The sequence below is a fragment of the Sardina pilchardus genome, chromosome 21 (genome assembly GCF_963854185.1).
Source record: "Sardina pilchardus chromosome 21, fSarPil1.1, whole genome shotgun sequence".
Taxonomy (NCBI): Eukaryota; Metazoa; Chordata; class Actinopteri; order Clupeiformes; family Clupeidae; genus Sardina; species Sardina pilchardus.
Genome location: NC_085014.1, coordinates 30,305,081 through 30,329,306, shown reverse-complemented (window position 1 = coordinate 30,329,306; position 24,226 = coordinate 30,305,081). Strand labels below are relative to the sequence as shown.

The 24,226-nt window shown below is 39.0% G+C and overlaps 1 protein-coding gene across 1 annotated transcript; it reads right to left on the bottom strand.

Annotated features, from left to right (window-relative positions):
• Positions 1-858: 858 nt before the first annotated feature.
• stx18 (syntaxin 18) lies at positions 859-23,521 on the bottom strand. The gene is made up of 11 exons (XM_062524935.1): positions 23,321-23,521; positions 21,836-21,903; positions 21,048-21,163; positions 18,575-18,652; positions 17,720-17,786; positions 17,340-17,434; positions 16,653-16,744; positions 10,953-11,011; positions 1,504-1,573; positions 1,167-1,247; positions 859-1,053 (listed from the first exon to the last, which is right to left on the bottom strand). The coding sequence occupies exons 1-11, from the start codon at positions 23,471-23,473 to the stop codon at positions 958-960; spliced, it is 975 nt and encodes a 324-aa protein (XP_062380919.1). The 5' UTR covers positions 23,474-23,521; the 3' UTR covers positions 859-957.
• Positions 23,522-24,226: the final 705 nt, after the last annotated feature.

Genomic DNA, 24,226 nt, shown 5'->3' with positions numbered 1-24,226 from the left:
CGTTGCCTTCTTGCGTCTACATTCGACGCCAAAGGATTTACGGCAGCCCTTAGCGTTGCATACGAACGAGTTGGGTGAGCTATGCGTATTTGATAGACATCCGTGGCGCCCAATGAACGGATCTGGGCATTTTTTCAAATACGAGAAAATGAACGTCTGGTTGCCAGACCACGTCTCATTTGAGAAGTGGTAGGCGTTAGCCAGGCTAGGTCAGGATAGATCCTGGCCTCCAATTAACAAAATATTTCTTTAACAACTCATATTAGCAATATTGTTTATTTTTCAATACAGTCAATCCTCGAAATATTAATGCCTGTGTAAACATTTTGTGACAGATGAGACGGTGAAGTTCACTCTACCCCTACTCTACTATGAGGAGAGGCATGTTTAGGAGACTTCTGAATTATTCTGCCTAAGTTTCGCAAAGCTTTAAAGAGAAACTATGCAGGATTGGCGATTTCATCTCAAGTTCCGGTTTCGTTTTTAATTTTCACTCGTTTTATGCTTGCATATTAGTCTGCAGAGCTTCCCCGACAGCTTTAGCGTGTATATTTATACATATATAGGCTATATATAAATATATAAATTGCAAGCGTGGTTTTTCTTGTTCTTTATGCGTCTCAGCCTTCCAGATGTAAACAGATCGTCTCCTGAACAAACTGCAAGGTTGCAATAGCGGATAGGGACACTGGGGGAGGGAGGAAATATTACTGTTTTCGATAAAACTGGTCAGTCAAGCAAAACAACGATTTCTAAGCGATTTTATGACTATGAAAAAGTTGCATAGGGTCTCTTTAAAGCACATATATGCATATGCATTTTTGTATGAAAAAAGGGACAAATCTATGTTTACTTTCAACATTTTATTTAACAAGTGTGTGGTTGTCTCGGTAAGAATATATAGCACTGGATAACATGCACATTTGGATGAGTCCTTCTGCAGAGGCACACATAAAATTAGCTGTCATACCAATCCAAAAAGAGGAGTGAGAAGGAACACATCACTAAGAAGAATAGGATCCAAACACGGAAGCCAGCATTGTTTTTTATAGCCTGAGTGATAAAATACATAAATAAATAAATTACAATTATATATATTTATATTAAAGCAGACATTAAAGCAATCATTACTTATATTCACATTTCTATGAGAAAATATTTCTTACTTCTCGGATATCCTCATTCCCTTCTTTCACATGTTCAGTGGCACCAACTACAAGCTCGTGAATACTGTCTATCTCGGTTTCCTGTGGGAAAATACATTTAGATGAGTTTCATTTTCTCTACAGTAACGTTTTCAAACGTTTTTAGTAAATTAAGGCATTTTATACAGAAGAGAACTGCATTCACTGAAAAAAAAAACAGGTCATGTTCTTTTGATTGAATGAAGAAAGGCATACTTATTTTATTAATGACTATAATCAGTGCTTATAGTATTTGTTTATTTATGACAAATTTAACAAAGCATAGTAACCTTATCAGACTAACAGGGTATGGACTAACCTGTTGCAAAACTTTCTCTGCAAATATTTCTTGTAGTCGAGAGATCTCTACCACTTTCCCCTCTATTTGCCTACAGTGAAATTAAAAGAAAAAGAATGTAAGAACGAGAAAGAGAGACAGAGAGAGTGAGAGAGAGAAAGAGAGAGATTTGACATACAATGCAACTGCCCTTTCAAGTTTTCCACATTTTGTTGTTTCATGCTAATCTTAACTCATTGAGTGCCAGCAACGTAATATTGCATTTTTAGCTCCCATGCGTAGAGTGCCAAAAACTGGTCTGGTCTAATCCGTTTCAATGATCTATGCTAGGCTGAAGCTAAAAGTTGTATCGCCAGACTCACAGAATGGTTGGATGAACAGGAAAAAGGTAAATATCAATTGTTTTGCTCGAGGGGAGGTGGAAAATGAGCTTATTTCCAAAAATGGCGGAATATCCCTTTAAGGCATGTTTAGTAGGCTATGGCAGCACTATCCATCAGACTGTTTATTTAAGGATTTCCGATGTTGGGGAAGGAAATTCGTTGGGGTCCTCCTAGTCATATTTTAATAACAAATAAAGCTAATTTCCCTCACTTGACTGGTTTTTATGGGGGATTAAGAGGGGGGAAATCGTTTAACAGAGACCTCACCCCCCAAAAAAAAATTCTGCCCCTAACATGACGAATGAATGCATCATTTCCAGGTACCACTGTAATCGCTAACTGTAAATGGGTTAATCCAACACAACTCCTCGTCCAATTTTCAGTTTGCATGGAAATCATTGGTATGTTTGCCTAGGGCTACCTGTGGCCTGGCTTTTCCACTCGTTTTATACCCTATGGTAGCTAGCAGTGTTTTAAAAAGCCTGACTACTGTAGGCTAGTAGACTCAATGGAACAAGTTCATGGAAAACGAAATGTTTGTGCAGAACGTGTTTCGATAATCTATCCTACAGAGCCGGAGGTTACGTGAGTAAGTTTATCTTGTTGTTATCCAAATGAACGGTCTTAAAGTTAGCAAGTTACAGGCTGGCTGGCTATAGGTCATCTGACAGTCAGTCCGACAGAAGGGGGAAGCATAGAACGCTGATGTCGCATTTGCAACAATTTATTCCGATTCCACAAGGAAGGTTCGGTAACACTTTACATTACAGATCGGTAATAAGTGGGTAATGTTATGTTAATATAAATGCAATTTCATGATAATAATATTTTTAAACCACATATTGCAAATAATTAATGTGTCATTTCTAGACAATTACTGTGCAATTACCATACAACAACAATGCAAATAACTTGGGTAAGATAAAATGGTAATAACTGCTGTAAATATGCACAATAAATATTTAGGATTGACTTATTGTGACAATCTTTCTATAATTATACCAACATGATGTTGCTATGAAGGACTAAATTACATAGTAACTTCTAAGTGTTATGGCACAATTACACAGCGGTCAAGGTTTTTGTAGTAGTTAGTTTGATGGTAAAATGTGACCCGTTATCTGTTATTATGATGAAATAAATAAGGTAATTTCACAATAATGGTATCAGGGCTGTAAAATACGGTTTTGTCTTTTCGAAAGGATTTCAACAACTCCCCACCGTACAGAAAACCTTTCGAAAAGACAAAACAGCATTTTACAGCCCTGATGCCATATAGTTATTGTAAAATTACCTCATTTATTTCATCATAACAACAGATAACAGGTCACATATTATGTCACAATAAGTAAATCCTAAATCTTTATTGCTTCGGTAAGAACATATTTACAGCAGTTATTACCATTTTATTTTACCCTTAAATCCACGTTATTTGCATTGTTGTCGTATGGTAATTGCACAGTAATTGTCTAGAAATTACACATTAATGTGTGGTTTAAAAATATTATTACCATTAAATTGCATACATATTACCATAACATTACCCACTTATTACCGATCTGTAAAGTGTTACCGAACGTTCTATGTCTATGAATGCGCGCGTTGCGTTTGTTTTGTTTTGGTGTTTATGGAACGTCAACAGAAGTGACGTCAAACAGGATCTCATAGCGCACCTTTAAAAGCTACTCAGAATAGCGGACAAAATAGGACCCGGAAAGAGACTTATTATCCCATTATTGCATCATCATACCCTGGAAATCCAGAGTTCTCGCGAGAGCACAATTTGAATTGTGTCCGCAAGATACTCTGGCAATGAGCAATGATGCACGTAACTTTTACAGCAGGAATCGGGGGAACCCAAAAAAGAAGTGGGCAAGCTAAACTGATGACGACAGCGCTACAACTTTCGTTTTTGGTCATAGTGTTATCAATTGCGTCGAAGTCCTAGTATGGGTGTTCCCATCCTGCCTTACACAGTGATTTCATTCACGCTACTAAGGCAGTCTGGAAACTACCGCCCTCATTTTTGCCTGAGATAGAGGACCAATCCTAGGTTGGGTGAACCCTGCCTGGAAACCAGCAGATCGATCTCCCATACTTAGGTATGGTGCAGTGTGGAATTTCAACCACTTCAGGGTCTTATTGGAACGGACCACCTCTGCTGTGGGCTTGTGTGACTGGTGCCCCAGTCATGCGTCCCATGGTGGCTACTGACCACACCTGTGCTGGTGCTGACTACTCTCCACCATGCCTTAGTTATGCTGCTTTAGCATAGCGCTGTCATGGACTTCTCATGTGTCATGCCGTACAACTCCTCTTCTCCCCTCTCCCTCTGTCTCTCTCAACTCTCCCTCTTTCCCTCTCTCCGTGTCCTGTCATTCAACTCCCTCCACTTCCCTCTCTCCCTCTGCCTTTTCCCTCTATAGTGTAATAATATAATCATTTATATCCCCATTGATATGCTTATTAAAGGGACACTTCACTGATTAGCATTAAGCTTTGTATCTTTAGAAAACCAGTCATGTTTTTGAATGGTCATGCATCATTCCCTCAGTTTGCCTTGAGATGGGAGAAATACGGATTTCAATGTTAGACTTCCTGCTTTCAATGATGTAAAAATCATCATTTTACATCATTGAAAGCAGGAAGTCCTATTCATGGGTTTCATTGAAATCCGTATTTCTCCCATCTCAAGGCAAACTAAGGGAATGAAGCATGACCATTCAAAAACATGACTGGTTTTCTAAAGATACAAAGCTAAATGCTAATCGGTGAAGTGTCCCTTTAATACCAACTGTGATCGGGATGGCTTTGCAGCGATGGAAAAGCAGGAGACCATGTTGATGTTAAGAAGAATGCCAGCGATTTATTTCCAATTTTGTAGCAGGTAGCATGCCATCAGGAGAAAATAGGAAAAATAAAAGAAAAAACAAAACTCCCAACAATACCAAATCAATCATTAATTCTCAAATATAGCAAAAGTAACTTAAACAAATCCTCTTCAATCACAAGATAAAGTTTCAAGCAGGTGCACAGTGGCTCACCTCAGACCATTCTACCTCTCAGTGCCCTACTTCCCCCAGAGACTTTAACTCTCTGGCCTGAACCATTACAACCAATTAATCAATTAGCTAATCAAAAGGACATGCTCAATAGAAATTACATATTAATTACAACAATTACAATACAATTACAACATTCGCTAATTCGCAGTACATGGGATATATTTAGAAAAAACCCAAACACCCCCATTGTCTTATACACTTGTCCTATACCCGTCGATGAGGTCACACTTTGAACACTTGAAATGTCCCTCACGACTTCCCGTCTGGTCTTCTCCCAGTCCCCAGACCAGGAAGTAAAATGCCACATGGTGAGTGTTTGAAATGTTTGTTAAATGTCCATGCGTGTGCAAATAAAGTGTTTGGAAATCATGTTGTCCGTCTTGTGTACTTAGCTCCTGTATGAATTAACTCTAGCTGTAGGAAGATTGTGACGGCAGCAGCACCGTTACACCAACCATCATGAATTATAGTAATACTAACCCACTTTATTTCTCTTCCCTTTCCCCTATACCTCACCTACGAGGTAAACCATTACCAGTCATCAGCCATCTTTGTGCCTGGCCCTCATCACACCTGAAGTCCCATCTCTCTGACTGCCATTGCCATCGTCATCCCTATCTGCCCTACCATCGCCTGCTGTGGTTCCCTGCCCGGATCTCTGGCCCACGCATCCTAGCGACCCATTACTTTCCAAAATTACTAATGGATTACTAATGGACAATTTATTCCCTACACTGGACTATTTGAACCTTCTGATACTACAAATGACTATACTCTACTGTAACTGACCCTAGGCAGATGGGTTGGGCCCTTGAGTCGTGGATCTGTCTGAGGTTTCTTCCTATATGTATCTCCAATTCTAGGGAGTTTTTCCTTGCCCCTGTTACTCCTGGGCTCTCTGAATGTTTAACACTCTGTAAAGCGCCATGAGACATTTGTAATGTTTTGCCGCTCTATAAGTGAAATTAAATTGAAATTGAAATTAGAGATGCACCAATAGATCAGCTGGTGACCGGAATCGGCCGATTTTCAAGTGATCGGCCATGACCGGCGACCGGCGACCGGCTGGTCAGTCTGAGACCTGCCAATTTTATGCCGGTCAAATGCACTCGCACGTATTTGTAACAACATCACAGAGCTGAGTTATCAAAGTTTGATGAAGCTAGCAAAAGCCAACAGTCAGGCCTGGATAAAGCACTAATAATGAGTTTTTCTATGCAGCGAACACTGTGCTTTGCCATATTGCGTGGAATTTATTAAGCTGTCACTTCACTACTAAACAGCACTCATCGCCGCCCGTCCCTGGCTGCCGCTAATTGCGTGCCCACAGCTGAACCACAAGCGCAGCTGAATAGAGATAACCGATTGCGACATTAAAAATAATCAAACTTTAGCGACCATAGGCTACATGATAATAAAATGTCAACAAGCAGTGACATAGCCTACAGTAGCCTAGGAGTAGTTATTCTACACTTAGGGTGAGACACAGCAGGTGTAAACATTGTTTGCTTCGGTTTGCCACCTGCATGTAGGCCTATTCTTTCACACTACTACAACAACAAAGTCCGAATTACACATGTAGGTGTGTATTTCATTACCTTAGGACCTCTAACGTTTCATACACTACCGCGAACGTGATACAAAACACCTGCGTGGTGTCATTGGAAATCTGCGTTTATCCTGTATGACGTTGCGCAATCCAAATATGGACACTTCTTTTGTAACCGCAAGCAATCGCGAAAGTTCAAAGGCGAGTGTAGACTTAGAACGCATGCCATTGGCTGTTAGTTTTTTTTTTTTTTTTGTCATTTTCCAGTATAAACATCTCAGCCTATGTAGCACCTACAGTACAGACCAAAAGTTTGGACACACCTTCTCATTCAAAGAGTTTTCTTTATTTTCATGACTATGACTATGAAAATTGCAGATTCATACCGAAGGCATCAAAACTATAAAGAACCTAGAATATAAGACATGTTTTCAGTTGTTTCACATTTTTATGTTAAGTATATAATTCCACATGTGCTAATTCAAAGTAGCCACCTTTTGCTTTGATTACTGCTTTGCACACTCTTGGCATTCTCTTCTCTCAGATCTTCGTGAATGGCCGGTTTGATTTCTCGGACAATGACTTTCACCATTGAAGCCTGTTTCTGTGTCGTGGAGTAACTGTGCATGCAATGGAACAATCACGGACAGAGTTGGTGTACTATCCTCACACATGATGTTGGTTGCCTCCTTTATCGGTTTCAGTGTCACAGCCATTTCTTCGGCGTTGGTTACATCCGTTTCGCTCAGGGTACAGATGTCGGTTTCTTTCTTTCTCACCTCGGGAGAGGGAAGCGCAGTGCAAATGGCTGGTTGTTGCTCGAGGAACCTTTCAAGCAATATTGAACGCGCTATTCCATCTAGTTGCGACGGCCGATATTAACTTGTGAGGTGGAAGTTCCAGTAGCTTCTGTTTCTGTTCAAGGATGTGACTTGCTCTGGTGCTGCGGTGGAAAAATCCAGTGATTCTCCTAATCCTCCCCAGCAAACGTGATACAGTCGGCAGTTTCAGAGCTTTCTGAGCGGCGAGGTTAATGGTGTGTGCGAAACACTTAACGTGCTCGAAGTTGCCCAAATGCGTAGCAGCTACCATATTGGTAGCATTATCTGTAACGATTACTAGGTCGGATGTTGTGAGATGCCATTCCTGAGCAACAGTCTGAAACATCATATTCATATGAGCTCCTGTGTGACTCTCATGCATCACACGAGTTTGCAAAACACAAGTCTCAAGTTGCCAACAATCGGTGATAAAGTGTGCGGTAAAGGTCACATAAGATTGAACTGCTCTTGATGTCCAGGCATCGCAGGTCAAGGCAACTCGTGTTGCTTTCTGTAAGTCCCCTGTGACCTGTGCCTTTGTCTCTTCATATAGTTGAGGTATCGCTTTTTCGGTAAAAAGGCAACGGGATGGTATAGTATACCTAGGCTCAATGGTGTGCATCATATATCGAAAGCCTTCATTGTCTACCATGCTGTAGGGGCGCAAGTCTTTTGAAATGCAATAGGCTATGGATGGAGTTATTTTTTTTGCCCGTTCAGAGTTCAGTGGGAGTTTAGAGCATTGAAAGAGAGTGCGTTGGTTGACTGGTATGTTAGGTACTGTAGGTTGTTGATCATCCACGTCTTTAATGTTAATCTCTGGGTGATGGCGTACCATGTGAGTTCTTAAGTTGGTGGTGTTACCAAAATACTTAACTTTCGCTTTGCAAAGCCGGCATATAGCATGATTCCTATCAAGTTCCGTCTTCCCCTCAAGGCTATAAAAGCCGAAATGTGCCCAAACTCTCGCCTTCAATGAGGATGGAGCAGGTTGAATTATTCTTTCTGTCAAGTTTGCCATTTTTCGCAGCGTCTCCGAGCCGCCGACTTCAAACTACTTTATCTACTGCTGCACTCGTTCTTCTCATTACTGCCAGAGTGCTTAGGCGTCAGTGGGAATTCGACGCAGCGCCATCTATGGGAATGGCGAGCTCAATTCATTGTACACGCCATCACAAAACGAAAAACGTAAATGAGCTGAGTGAATCGATTTTTGAAAATGTATGAATCGATTCTGAATCGGTAGAGCTTGAATCGGGATTCGAATACGTATCGATTTTTTTGCACACCCCTACTTGATGGTTTTTGCGACTGCACTTGAGGACACTTTCAAAGTTTTCCCAATTTTTCGGACTGACTGGCCTTCATTTCTTAAAGTAATGATGGCCACTCATTTTCTTTACTTAGCTGCTTTTTTCTTGCCATAATACAAATTCTAACAGTCTATTCTGTAGGACTATCAGCTGTGTATCACCCCTGACTTCTGCACAACACAACTGATTCCCAACCCCATTTATAAGGCAAGAAATCCCACTTATTAAACCTGACAGGGCACACATGTGAAGTGAAAACCATTTCAGGTGACTACCTCTTGAAGCTCATCAAGAGAATGCAGAGTGTGCAAAGCAGTAATCAGAGCAAAAGCTGGCTACTTTGAAAAACTAGAATATAAGGCATATTTTCAGTTGTTTTACACTTGTTTGTTAAGTACATATTTCCACATGTGTTAATTCATAGTTTTGATGCCTTCAGTGTGAGTCTACAATGTCAATAGTCATGAAAATAAAGGAAACTCATTGAATGAGAAGGTGTGTCCAAACTTTTGGTCTGTACTGTATGTACACCTAACTTTCCAGTTATACACTTATCAGTATTCTGAAGATATCTACAGTTGGATATGGAATGTGAGAAGAATAAAATAGGTGTTCCTGCAGTACATTTCTATTAGTAGTGTGTGAAATGAATGTCCCACACTGGGAAGCATTATAGTTTGATAGCCTACTGCAGCTGAAATTAGACTTGAAGAAGAATGTGTCTGCTCACATTTTTTTACCAGCCATTCCATTATTGAAAAGTTGATTATATTTCCATATTAACATGTTCTATTAAAGAAAATATAGAAAATAGCTCTTTGAGTGTGCTGTAAAGTGGTTAGAAGAAATCGGCTAAAATCGGTATCGGCAGGTCAAATTCTATGAAAAATCGGAAATCGGAATCGGCCAAAAAATTGCAATCAGTGCATCTCTAATTGAAATTGTTTACTGTCAGAACCTTTGGCTCCAATTAGAAACGGCCATACTCTAGTCCTGGCACGCTATTGGCCGTTGACGTGATGATAACAAAACTTAAGCGACGCGAAGTACAGTAGAAACAAAGTGCAGCCTCCCCAGACTAATGTTCAATCTTAAAAGATTGAGTTTAGTATGGTGAAAACCAGACTTGACCAATCCCAGAACAGGGGGGGAAAGCAAGACGATGATGAGTGATGCACAGACGCATTTGATAGACATCTGTGGTGCCCAATGAACAGATCAGAATACGAGAAAATGAACGTCTGGTTGCCAGACCACGTCTCATTTGAGAAGTGGTAGGCGCTAGCCTATCGAAGTCCAGAATCAGTCAGAGTAAACATTGGTCGTAGTGTTATCCAATTACGTGCAGTGAGATTTTCAAATGCATGCTTGATGCTGCCCCCCATTTTCATTATGCGTGGCCAGACCCTTAATCTGAAAGATTCCAGGGTCTAGTTTACAACCAGGCTAGCATCATCACTTAATAAGTTAATAGTTACCAAAACCATGGCCAAGTCAGTCAGAAGTAAACACACATGGATGGCTATAACAACAGTGATTTCAGTACAAACATGCTAAAATACTTTTAATCCCTTGAACTAGCTCCTTCCTATCTGATCTCAATGGCAACGCAGCATTTGATTTCCAGTTTTCAGAGCCTGGGCTGCCTACAGAGAGGGTTTTTCACAGTGCAGCTGAAATGGCAGCAAAAATTTAGATTTTCAATAAAATAGAATAAAAGATAATAGAAGTGTGTGTTTCTTCCTCTTTATACTGATATTATGGTTGATTTTAAATAAAGACAATAGTGAAATATTTATTGATCAATGCTTAAAATATCAAATTGTAAAATATGAACTATATAAGAGAATGTGCCGTTTTCATCAAGGGTCATGTGATCATGCTTTTATGTGATCATATATTCAAATATATTTGTAAATGCATAGATATTAATTTAACATAGATGGAAATATATTAATTTAACATAGATGATCAAGCTGCATATGTGGATATGTTAACTTTCTGTATTGGAGGCTACCTACCATTTTGGACACCCTATCATGGTGCGTTAATGATAGTCTAGGTATTTTAGCTACTGCTTAGTATTTCACAAGGACGGCAGAATGTCCCATGAATCTTACTGTAAAATATTTTTTCATAGAGCTGGGGTGTCTGTCAATGTATTTTAAATATGTTTCTGTGATGTCTCACAGAATTCAAAAGTTGCTTAGACCCTAAACATTTTCAGAACAATCCTTACGGAAACAACAGGGCTTCACGCCTTTGGTGCAGGCCACAGCCTGCATCTCTAGTGCTTAGGCCCTAATTAACTGGAAATGGGAAAAGAAAGCAAGACCTACCTGACTTCATCCACCAGACTGCTCATTTCACTGACCAATCTCTGATTTTCCTGCTCAAACTGAGAAAACAGCTACATATTAGTTTCTATTGTTTAGATATACACCAGTTTCCTTACTTAGTTTTTAGGGGCACATGACTAAGCAAATGTCACAATTTGATTTGATATCACAGCATATAGTTATTTTCCCCATATAATTGCAGCAGACAAACAATTTAGAAGAAAAGAAACACAACCAATGAAATGTAGTTTACTATTACTCAATGTCAGCTTTGAATAAAATGTTTTCATTCTGTCCATTGATATGGACCTCAAATTATGACATCTGATGAATTTTATGGAAACTTTTGGTAAATGCAGATATATACATTTAATACATCATATTACAATACAGCCTGTAAAGCCTAAAGAAACGTGTTCATGAAAGAGCAAAGTACAGTAGCAAAGGACTATGCCAGATTAAATCATAGAAGAGGACTACAATACAAAACTAGTTAATGATAATTTTGCCAACAATAACATTGAAACATGGAGTCTCTGTGTCTTGTTTATGAATTTTACAATAAAAAGTTATGATTTTGACTAAATTATTACCTCCGCTAAGGACATTATGCTTTCATCAGAGTTTGTTGGTTTGTTTGTTGGTTTGTTTGTTTGTTTGTCTGTCTGTTTGTTCGCAGGATAACTCAAAAAGGTATGGATGTATTTCGATTACATTTTCAGGGAAGGTCTGAAATGACCCAAGGAAGAAACAATCTGGCCTAGGGTGTGGCTTAGGGACTCTATAGCGCCACCTAGCGTGTTGTCTGTTGTGGTTGACACATACAGCACATACACGAAAATGGACCAGATTTGGTGGGCATGTGAGTTGTATTAATTTGAACAGCTTTTACATTTAAACTATATATGGGAGTGATCTGTATCACCGTCTGGATGCAGGAGGCGGTTTTGTGTTTGCTTGGCGGAGGTTTGCACTCTCTGAGTGCTTTTCTAGTTCAGTATAGGCCTATTTGATGATAATACTATATCGCCAGCCCCCTAATAGTCCCCTGGGCAGAAGTACAAAATACAGGGAATCATGCCTGCAGATACTTAGCCTGACTCTCGCCAGACCTTTGTAGTTCCACCATGCTCCACCAGAGGCGTTTCGCTGAGCTCCACACAAGGGTCTGGGCTCGAGGGCAATGCAAACTCCTTCAATGGAGCAAAAAATTATGAACCAATCAGGATCGCCGGAGGGGATTTCATAGATGTGATGTAGTGCTGAAGTGACTGTCTGATTCAAACAACAATGGCGGCACGCAGCGAGGAGTCTTGTGCTGACATTGATTCTGCTATTTCAACCGTTTTGTCGAATCTATCGAGTATTCATTCTTTAAAAGATGAACAGAGAATGGTTTTGAAGGCATTTATTGGTGGTAAGGATGTTTTCACTCTTCTTCCGACTGGGTTTGGCAAGAGCTTGAAGTGGCCTAGCACGTCATTCAAGTGGTTTATCAAATCACATGCAAGGATTTTTTTTACAAGGCCCCGCCTTCAGAAATACATCTCCAATCGAGAAGTCCCAGATCCATGTGTGAAGCTCAGCAAACTACAAGGATCTGGCGAGAGTCAGGTTAGCAGATACTGATCCTGATCAAAGAGGATGCGGCTGGAATGTTGTTGATATTTCAGTTAGAAATAGAATCAAATTACAACTTTCCCTCTCCTCTCAAAGTAACATTGTAGGTACTATACCTCTCCTGCTAAAGTAAAACGGTAGGCCCTAGCCTAACTGTTTTCACATTGTGCCAATGTGTAGGCTAAATCACACGTTTTACAAGTGCACACACTAAATGGAAGGCAAGGATTACAATGCAGACTGTACCTTTAAATAGGTGACTTTCTATTGACACAATGGTACATTAGGCTTTGTTTTCACAAAGAATGCTGCTCAATATTACATGCAAGCTTCACCAAGCATGCCAAAGTTTTCCATCTCTTAGCACTGTCACCATACATTTTCTCATGGTGAGAAGGCCATACTGAAGGTTTTTTTTCTTTTCTTAAATCCATTAGGCTTGCCTGTGAATGACTTGAATCAGAAACTCAAAACCTGTTGCTATTAACAGCGATCTGTTACACAAGTCATTCCATGTCAAATCAGAAAAGGTTGTTGCTGCACCGTCTCAGATTTTGTTCAGACTTTGTCTACATCATCAATGGGTCCTACAACCAAGGCCTGTGAAATATTTCTGTGCAAATCATCTGTCTTCATATCTTTTTCAGACCTTGAAATTGTTTCATTTTTACAGCTTGAAAAACACATGCCATGTTTGGGCATTAATATCTTGACAAATATGTTCCCTAGCCTCCCCACATTTTCTAGGGTGGAAGATCAACTCATAATTAGCATTTGTAATCAATTTAAAGTCTGTACTAAATGTCTCTTGACTTTTGAAAGGGCCCTAGATTTTGGAAAAATGTGCATTAAGTCTGATATTGAGGGTATGAAAAAAGCTGTTTCTTTTTTTCACTTGGTGTCAGTCTCTATTTTCTATTGAAATACATTGGTTTATTAATGTTTTCCCACAATTTGAAGTCTCCATGACAAATGACCATGACAATAATAAGGATAAAATATGGCGTGTTGGACATTTAGTATATGGACATTTAGTGTGTAAAGTATCAATAATGTACCGAGTCCCATTCACAAAATAAATGCATAGTGTTTGGGAACACCAGCATAAACATTTTTAGTAAGAAAATCTACTTTGGCGTCCCCCTCTGGTGAAACAGTATGGTATTTTGCAAGCCATTAACTCTGATAGCTACTTGAATTGAATGAAATGGCTATATCTTAATTCTCATATTACAAATATACGCAGAAATTCCTAGTACCTAGAAAATGGAAAGGATGCCAAATACACCGAATTATGTGCTTGAAATTATGTTTTAACCGAAGCCTGCCATCTGTGCTGTGCCAGCCCAAGCTACTACCAGGACAGAACGGCAGTATTCCTTGGATAAGACGACGTATGAAGATATTCAAATGGCCTTTGAGAACTTCATAGCCACCAATGAATGATAGGCCCATTTTAGGTCAATGGTTAAAATATAATTTCTAATACATAATTCGATATATTCAATATTTGGCATCCTTTTTATTTCGAAGATATTAGGAATTTCTTGTTATTTTTGTAATATGACAAGTAAAATAAAGCCATTCCATTCAATTCAAGAAGCCTATGGGTGCCTCTCAAGGCGTTTTTCCACCAAAAACGAACCTGGTGTTGAACTGGTGCCGTTCAGAATTCTTTGAACTGTGGTGCTATCTAGTGAACCAGCCCGCATTTACACCAGTCTGAACCGAACCAAGGATGCGTCATCAACAATGGGTGGTGCATGCAAAAGCAAAAGTTAATGAGATGCATAAAGGGGAGAGTGATATGACCGTTCTCCCATAAAAAACGGCAGAAACTAGCTGTTTAAAATGCTAGTCAACGTCTGCAGTGTAATGCTAGTTGAATCGTTTTGTTTACTCATAGCAACAGTTGATATGGACGGAAAACTCATGCTTTTAGCCTTCTCCCCTCTGAATTGCGCAATGACACGCCCACTCCGGTTCACAGGAAAAACCAAGTATTTTTTGGTTCGACTTCCGAACCAAGGTGCCACGTTCCGAACCGGATTTTGTTTGGTGAAAACACGACGAACGGTTCAAATGTTGGTTCGGGAACGGGAACGGAGCCGGTTCTCTGTCGGCGGAAAAGGGCCCTCATTCGTCTTCTATATCCTCCCTTACTTCCTCGGTCCTCGTTCTCACTGATCTAGATAAAGAATGATGGGGCGGCAACAATGGGATAGTCTATCCAGTGCAAGTTATAGATCAGTGGGAACGAGTCTGGAGGACCGAGCATCGAGGATCGAGGAGGGATGTTAAGAGAGGCCCCATCTATCAGATGCCTTGAAAAAGGAGCAAAATCCTATGTTGAGTTTCACCTCAGAGGGCGCTAAAATCATTTTTTTTATTGTAAATGTTTGTTGGTGTTCTCAAAAGACCTGTAACTACATGCATTTATTCTGTGAATGGGACTCGGTACAATATTGACACACACTAAATGTCCATATACTTTGTGCTTTCCACATAAATTTTCATGGTCCTACCACCTACCCCACATAGCATTTCAGGTGTATGAAAATGACACAAAAATACAAACACATCTTGTTTTATCCTTATTATTGTCATGACCAATTGTTTTGGAGACTTTACATTTTTAGACAACATTAACAATTATATTAAGGATTATATTTCTAGAACAAATACTCATTTTTGGCAGGTGTGTCCCAAAGTGAGATCCCTCAATATCACTTTTTTTGCATGTTTTTTCAGAAACTAGGGACTTCTGTACAACCAATGAGACTGTGTCCATTCTATAAAGTTTAGTCAGGCTAGGAATGACGCTTTTTAAGATATGAATACCTTAAAGAGACCCTATGCAACTTTTTCATAGTCATAAAATCGCTTAGAAATCGTTGTTTTGCTTGACTGACCAGTTTTATCGAAAACAGTCACATTTCCTCCCGCCCCTAGTGTCCCTATCCGCTAATTACAACCTTGCAACTTTCTGATAAACGATCGTCTGCTGTTTACATCTGGAAGTCAGAGACGCGAAAGGAACAAGAAGAACCACGCTTGCAATTTATATATTTATATATAGCCTATATATGTATAAATATACACGCTAAAGCTGTCGGGGAAGCTCTGCAGAGAAATATGCAAGCATAAAACGAGCGAAAACGAAAAACGAAACCGAAACCAGAGATGAAATCGCCAATCCTGCATTATTCCTCTTTAACATGGCCTCCAAGATAAGGTCATTTAGAGAGTGTAGAAAGGCAAGGACAAAAAGACAATGAAAACAATAGAATTGAACAAAAATATTTTACAGATTTTAGTCATGGAACCTAAACATTGTGTAGACGAACTTTGAAGAAAATCCGAGTCGGTGCTGCAACCATTTTCCTGGATTTTGTCTGATTTCACACGGAATGACTCACATAGCAAAGAACCTCCCAATGTTGCCGAAATGTGTCAACGAAACACTCGCCTTTAATGAGTATGGAGCAAGATTTTTCGATTTGTGCAAGTTTGTGATTTTCCATTGTTTGTGCTGACTAGGCTACATCTGCTGCACTCATTCTTATGATTAAGTGCTCAGGTGTCAAGAGTATGAAATTGACGCCATAAATGGGGATCGCAAGTTAATCTCATTTCAGGACGATAGCGTTACAAAACCCTTAAAAATATGTTTGGAATTCTATTTGTGTGTTTGTTAGTAAGATTATGCAAAAACTACTGGTTTGCTTTTCATAAAACCTGACAGAAAGGTGTTGCATGGACAAAGGAAGAACCTAAAAAGATGCGTTTGAGTGCCGTTTCTTGCAACATTAGCAGCGGCAAATAAAACATTTTACAAGTAAAAGTTAGCTAAAGGGAAACTAAATGTGTGTAGGTGGCATGTGCTCCAAAATTCAAAGGGTTCTTCCTTAGCTCATGCCACACCTTTCCACCAATAGACACATATGAAAATATAACTCCATGACAGGTAGGAAGGTAATTATGACAAAAAAGCTACTGAAGCAGTTCAATATCACATGGCTCACAAACTAAGAAATTGCATGGTTGTTTTCTGGAATTATTTGATAAAACACTTTGTACCATCTGTATCTCTTCAGGCGAGAGCTCATCATCTGTTCTGCTGTCTTCCCATAAAGGTGCACTGCTTCCTGGCATTTCGGTCACTGTCTTCTCTGAAAGTGAATAGGCAAAGAAGACAGGCATTCACTGACTTTGTTGTGAAAATGTTAGCTACATAAAAAGTACTGTAGGAAATGAAAGGTCTATCATGCATGACAAAAGTGATTGCTATATGTATTTATATGTGCCACAGGAAGAATATATACAGTTAAGGCCAAAATGATTAAGCCCCCCTTGTGAAATCAGATATAATGAAGTTGTTTATACATGAAAATTACCTATCCAGAAATGTGCATATAGTTTATATGATTACAAAAGAGCAAAGACAGCATGCCCACAAAGTTTGATGATCATTTTTTACTCATTCTCTGATTATGACAAGAAAAGGAAGAATTGACATTATTAGCCCCCATACCATTAATAGTCAATAGTGAAGCCTTTCTTTGCTTTACTGACAACAACTTCTTTGAATAGTCTGCCGTGTAGATGAGTGGGGTTTTTTTTAATGTTATTAGTCTTGTCTCTTGACTGTGTATTTCATGTTGTTCTCTTTTAAAAGAAAAATCCAATGAAAAAGGGGAAAAAATGGGTGTTGAATCTCTGTCAGCCAACATTTTAAAAGTGAACTGCCTGTGTGTTTCTGTTTACCTGCTGTGCCACTGCTATCCTCTTTCTGTGCTTTCTGCATGGTCTGCTCTGGAGGAGTCTTCACCTTACTTTGGTGCTCAGGTTCAAGCCTTGAACTGGTAAAAGACAAAAAAAATAAGATAATTATGATTCTGCTTTGACTCCTAGTCTACACATTTTTTGTATCACAAAACATTTTTAAGCCTTTTTTAGAATATCTTTAAATTCATTTTGATGGGCAAACTAGTGAACCATAGATTATCATAAGGCATCATGGCATGATCTTATAGGCTCCCTGCAGTCTTAGCACTGCAATGTAATAAATTAATCTGCTAGTTGACGCTTATGATAGATGTCATGCCTTCCTGTCTTGTAATAAAAGTACATGTACTCCCACTTACAGTCGCTTCTTGTCTACAACTCGTTTTACTCGTATAGCCCTCTGTTCTGAATACAGTTTGCACACACCTGTTAGAGAATAAAAGATTATGTGAACAAAAGTTCAAATAAGCCACATTTTAGTTGTTGGTTTATGTAAGAGATAATGGACAACATGGCTTTCGGTTATCAGAAAAATAAAGGAACTTTCAAGGTGGTAATGCAGTCGCAATGCGCCGATAACCAAATGCTGTGCAGTCCATTATCCCGCTTATACCACTGTTGCCACTTGCATTGTGCTAATTTGCTGCTATAATTTCCAATTTAATCGCTAAAACTGTCTTGTTTATAAGTAAGAGAGTAAAATGTATTTTTATAGCACATTTATTCTACAGCTTTTAGAACTACTTCTTTCTACCACATATCAACTAATGTCTCAACTTGTAGGACAAACTGTCGTTAGTAGTTCTAAATGAATGGTTGCTAAGGCCAAAGGCCAGTTGTTAGTTCCATCTCTCTCAAACGGCATATCCCTGGATTCTGTTGAACCTTAGCTTGTAGATTTGCTGTTTTACTTAGTCTGCTGCAGTGAGGTGAGCTAAATGCCATCTGCCATATGTTACCACGTTGCCATGCTCTGAACATCTATCAGATGACTCATGTGTAGCTCTGTTGCAATGTGATAGTTAATTTAATCTCGTCAAGGAGTTTGGCCAATTGATATACAAATGTAATGCGGCCAACAAACTGGAACTACTTTGTAAATGTGAAATTATCTGAAAAATAATTGACTTTCTAAACACAGCATCAGCAAAATAGGGAATTCAATCAAGCAGTGGTATAAGGTGTAACATTTCCATAGATAATTCTGACCCTACCTTTCAGGTACACCTCTACAAGGTCCAGCATGGCACCATGATGTTCCTTAATCTGTAGTGAGATCATTTGTCTCTCAGCTGCACACATAAAGAAACAAACACACAAGTGCACAGTCATGTAATACACAATAAGAATATTCATGCCTGACTTCTTTATACACTGAATAGAGAGTGCTTCGGTACTTCAAGGAACATTTTTGGTCAGAATTCTAATTGTGCTCACATCACTTAATCTTAAAACCCACTTCATTGGTCATTGATCCATCTTTGTTACCCAAAATGATATATCTTACACATGAAACTCCCTTTATGGTCATGAAATGATATGATATCAAATTTGAGGTCACTTTGACTTGGCTTTGATGTTACATCTACATTTTGAAGGTCCTTATTATCACATGTTTTTATGTTGACTGGGTGTATTTGTGCTGGCTACTTGTTGTGAACCAAATGGCATCTAGGGAACATTAAAGATAATCCAATCCAATGTCGTTTACCTCATTTAGCTTCATTTATTAGTTCCACTTCTAACACAACCTCACTTCCACATTCTTTGTCCCAAAATTATCAAGTTTATTTGCCTGTGACAGCCAATCAAATATGACGATGGAGCTAATAAACAGGAAGTGAGCTTTTATCTCAGCAAAGCTTTAAGGCCAAACTTGGAAAGGGGACTTGTTGATTGTGAGGACGCACTAGGAAATTGGCATCATTTGGCGGTGCAATACAGGAAGTGAGCTTGCATCTCAGCAACACTTTGATGTACTTAAGCCAAACTTGGTACAAGGACTCGGTACTTGAATGTGAGAATGTGAAAAGACAACATCACTGATTAAAACAGACGGTAGATCCAAGTAGGGTGACAAATCTCATCCGTACTACTAATTGGCAGACATCCAGAGCTTCGATTCAAGCCCAGATTTGATACTGTATTACTCACAAGAAACACACATAGAAGACATGTTTCCTTTTCATAACATATAAGTGAAACACGCGATCGGTTATGACCAGCGAGATTTGTAGTACACCCCACAGGACTAGTGAAAATAGGGCTCTGGAGAACTAAAGTCACCCACGATATGAATTGATTTGACCAGGCTACTTTATTGTATATTACACCGTGTCCTAACTGCAAGCGACGCGACCGAATGCGTGCAACAAAATCAGTTCCATTGCTGTATTTTCAATTGGAATGTCCTGACTGAATGCGATGCGACCGAACGCGACAAGTTGCTTTGCTACGCGACTTCTTCAACCCTGTTTTGTCGCGCTGTCCGTTTCTATTTTAGTCGCGTCGCGCCGCCTTGACATAGCACACCTTTAACTTCTTCACGATGTAACAAAGGTTCATTAAAGAATGTTAACGGATACAATGTGGACACAAACTATCCGGCGCAACACGACAGTCGCGCAGTCGCTTACATGGCCTTTGGCAATAGCAACCATCCATTTAGAACTAAAACGGCAGTTTGTCCTGAACGTAAGAGAAATTTGTGGCGGAAAGAAGTAGTTCTACAAACAAGACAGTTTTAGCGATTTAAACAATGGGAAATGAACGCAAAAAACAAGTGGTAGAATTGTTGTATAAAAGCAATATAGCACTCGTGATCGTGGGCTGTTTGCTGGATATTCCCACGGGTGTTGTTGCCTGCGCCACTCGGCCTCCGGCCTCGTGGCTATACGGCCGTACAACACCCGTGGGAATATCCAGCAACAACCGACTCACACTCGTGCTATATTGCTTAGTAACATAGGGTTTGTGGCTATAGTAATAGTTTACTATTGTTGGTTTACATGTGACTGTTTTCCTGTTTGTTTGTTATGTCGGTGAAATGACAAAAAACAAAGTAAAACTGCTCAAATATGTTCAACAACCAGTATTTTCCGAAAGGTGCATAATTTGATGTGGTTGCCATCCTGTGACGTCATAATATGCAAATTAGATGAGTAAATTAACCCCCTTCATAAACTTTTGATCATACTCAATGATTTTTACATTTACAGTAGAACGCTATCTCTGACCACTTTCAAGCCATGGCCTTTTATGCAAAAATTCAATGTTGTTCTTTTAAACCCTGGCGGTTAGAGGGTGAAACTATGCAACCACCATGTCTATCCTAGCAACAACTTAGCAACCATATCAATATTATCTGTTTTAACTATAAAAGTTTGCATTTTTAATTACTTGGAATTGCATTTCTACTTATTATTATTATTATTTATCTTTATCATAATAAGATGTAGCGAAGCTGCCCCAAAAGCCTATGATATATATTATTTAGTTGTAAATGCATATTCTGCTCTTCCTCATAACAGTGTCTTTTGATTGATTTGCTCTTTTGAATTTACCCTCATTATCATCTAAAAGTTGGCCATAGGCTGTTAAACCTTGTGCTGAGAGAGTAGGACGCCTACTTCACAGCAGATATACAGATGCTGCAAAAAGTATGGATGGTGATGTAATCAGTCTTACCCTCCATCCGTAGCTGTTTAATAGCATCAGAACAGGTCCTTATAAAGATCTGAGCGTCTTGATCAATCTGATCCCTCTCAGTGTCTGTCATGCGTGTTACATCTGATGAGATGAGGCTGAAAAAGATGAGCACACCAATACATAACCATGTTAAAGGAACAGGAGGAAATCACATGATACAGTCCCCTCCATAAATATTGGAACACATACAAGTTGACAATATAAAATCATCTTTTGGAAATTGATCTTAATGCCTTAAATAAAGAAAATGAGGAAATATTCAACCTTTAAGGACATCAACTTTCTTTGTGAATGAATAATGTATTGTAAATAAATAAATGTTTTCCTTAAAATATAGCGGTCATAAGTATGGGAACGCCTACTGTACAGTATGTTAACCCTATGTGTTAAAATTCCCATAGAGGCTAGCAGATTTTTATTTGTGTCATTAGTGGGCTTGCTGCAAGGCAGCTAATAGGCTAACTTTATAAGATCTTTGTAAGACGTTAGGGAGATGGATGTCCTATTATGACGTATTGATGAGCATCTGGGATACGGCTGCTAAATGCTGTTTGAAGATCTTAACAAGACGTACTGTATCAGATACGTCTGCCAGATGAGCAAACGCTCTCTAGAATACATCTTACAGCTGTCCAGCAGACCTTTCGAACACATCTTCAAGACGCCTTGCAGACCTTCTTGTGCTGACTGGGATAGTTATTATTAGCCGCATTGAGAATTTGCACGAAACTGCAGAAGGCCACTCCTAAAGATAAAAACACACTTACCTGCCCAGGTTCACATAGTCCTTTCTGTGTTGCAGCAGGAAGTCTTTCAATTTTGTGATATTTGAAATCTATGGAAATCAAAAACAGATTTTTGGAGTTGAACGAATAACAAGGTAGAAATCACGTTTAACAAAAAGTGTAGAAGAGACTAATTTATGACATTTATTTCACATTTATTTAACAGAATCTGGAAATGTTAATGAAGAGGAAGGAGAATGGCAGCAAGCTGTTTATGTTATCAGTTGTCATTGCGTCTAAGGTTTTTTCCCCAATAAAGATAGGCTACATTTATTAACAAGCTTACCCCACAAATAATTTATTGCGGCCAATTTTGAGATCCAACATGACAAAGTAGGCCCGCACACTTGCTCTCTGTTTATTTAATTTACTAGAGTTAAAGTGACATTTCGAGACATGTCTGATGAAGAGCCGAAGGGCTCGAAATGTCTGATGAAGAACAAAAGGGCTCAACACGTGACTTTTACTCTAATAAATTAAATACACAGAGAACAAGAGTGTGGACCTTCTTTTTCATGTTGGATCTTTGACATTTTGGCTACTGCACCTTAATTTGTATGTGCACACGTTCCCACTAAACGCCAATTTTGAGTTTGGCAAAAAATAGAACCTAACAGTGTACAAAGAAGTAGTTCAGAACACAATTATAAGTGATGTGAAACAAGGTTGAGAATATTTTTTTCAGCCTTGACTCTGTCTTGGACTAGTCTTGACTTGGTCTTGAAAAACGTTGGATGCCATGTATGGCCACTTGGTGGCTATCTGAATAATTTAGGTTAAAATGTATGATAAGAGGAACGGAGGCGCGGAGTGCTTTTCTAGTTTACTACAGTATTGGATTCCCATACTGTATGCACCTACCATGAAACATCGACGTCTATTAGTGTGCTACATTACTTACCAGACGTTCTGTTCACGTAGTAATTTGACAAATTCGCTGATCGCTACATAGGCCTGTGCATGTTCACAAGATGTTCTGTTGATGTTTATGTGGAAGAATGTTGCAACTTCACGTATTTGTAACTAATTTGCTGACAGGCTACATGAACCATCAAAGTCCTATGACTATTCCAGTGCAACATTTCTGCTAACAAGGCGGTCTATTAATGTTAATTCAACCAAAGTCTTGATTTAACTAATGTCATGGAAGAATGTTGGTCCTAGAACTTGATTAATTTGCTGACAGGCAGTGAATCGATCTCAGAGTTGTGTTCTACGTAGACTCATCGTAGAATCCACATGTCTGGAGAGTTTACACTGAAAAGGGGTCCAAGTTTTTGATCAAGACATCATGGTGTTTAAAAAGTTCTGGTTTGGAAACAATGACTTTCTTGGTTTGGTGCTGAGTTTATTTAACAAGTACCTAAATTCTCAATCAATTACTGCTGGGTACGTTTTGCTAACGATTACTGAGTAAACTGGATAGCTAACGTGAAATTGTCGTGACGTATCCTGATGGAAACTCACCACCTCCTTTGCTTTGGATGAAAATCCATTGATGGGTCGACTTCTCTTGAGCAGTTCATCTTTCTGTGATTCAAAAGCAAGACCTATTGCTTTATTACGCGTTTTCACAGTTTTGACACTAGCTTTGAATAATAATGTAATATCCACTGCCATTGCGCATAAGCTAGTAAAGGAGAGCCGTCATATCAACGTGGACCAACTTCCAGTAGCACCACCTCAACTTCCCGTATCATAATACAAGTCCCTATCATGGCTAGTTCAACATGCCAAACGCTTGGTGTAATACTTCATAGGTGTCTCAAAAAATAGAATGTCGTGGAAAAGGTTTTTTTTTCTAATATATTCTATATTAGATATTCTAGATGCATGCATTAGTGACATAATGTATATGTCAGCCATCAGCTCTTTATGCCATAGCCTAAGCCTATTTCACAAGATGTCACCACTGTGTAAACTAACTTCCTCTGGAACAGCTCAGTCTATAGGAAAGACAGAAACAGGAAGATGTTTTACCCTGCCAATTAAGGCATCAACATCAACTAGGTCAGACACCTGGACACTGTGAAATTGGCTCCGCCTAGAAGAATGAAATTTGGTTTATCTTGTATGAGGACATCCTTAAAGTGGTGGAAATATTTAAAAAGCTTATCTGGTATATAATATGTATCATCTTGGATGATCCTTAGTCATCCTGGCAGATGACACCAAACAAAATCAAACAGGCCTGCAGTATTGGCAGCTATCAAAGGCCACCTAAGCAATCTCCTAAAAACATTAAATTAGGTATAAGTCTCTTATACAGTGCCCTCCAAAAGTATTGGAAAACATGCTTAAAGTTAAATATAAAATCATCTTTTGGAAATTGATCTTAATGCCTTAATGAAACAATGAGGAAATATTCAACCT

Excerpts from the sequence above, each read along its gene's own strand:
- stx18 (XM_062524935.1), bottom strand. The coding sequence starts at position 23,473 with ATGGCAGTGGATATTACATTATTATTCAAAGCTAGTGTCAAAACTGTG. Across the intron at positions 17,787-18,574 it reads TGTAGAGGTGTACCTGAAAG|GTGTGTGCAAACTGTATTCA; the intron begins GTAGGGTCAGAA and ends ATTCTCTAACAG. Across the intron at positions 1,574-10,952 it reads AGTCTGGTGGATGAAGTCAG|GCAAATAGAGGGGAAAGTGG; the intron begins GTAGGTCTTGCT and ends ATTTCACTGTAG.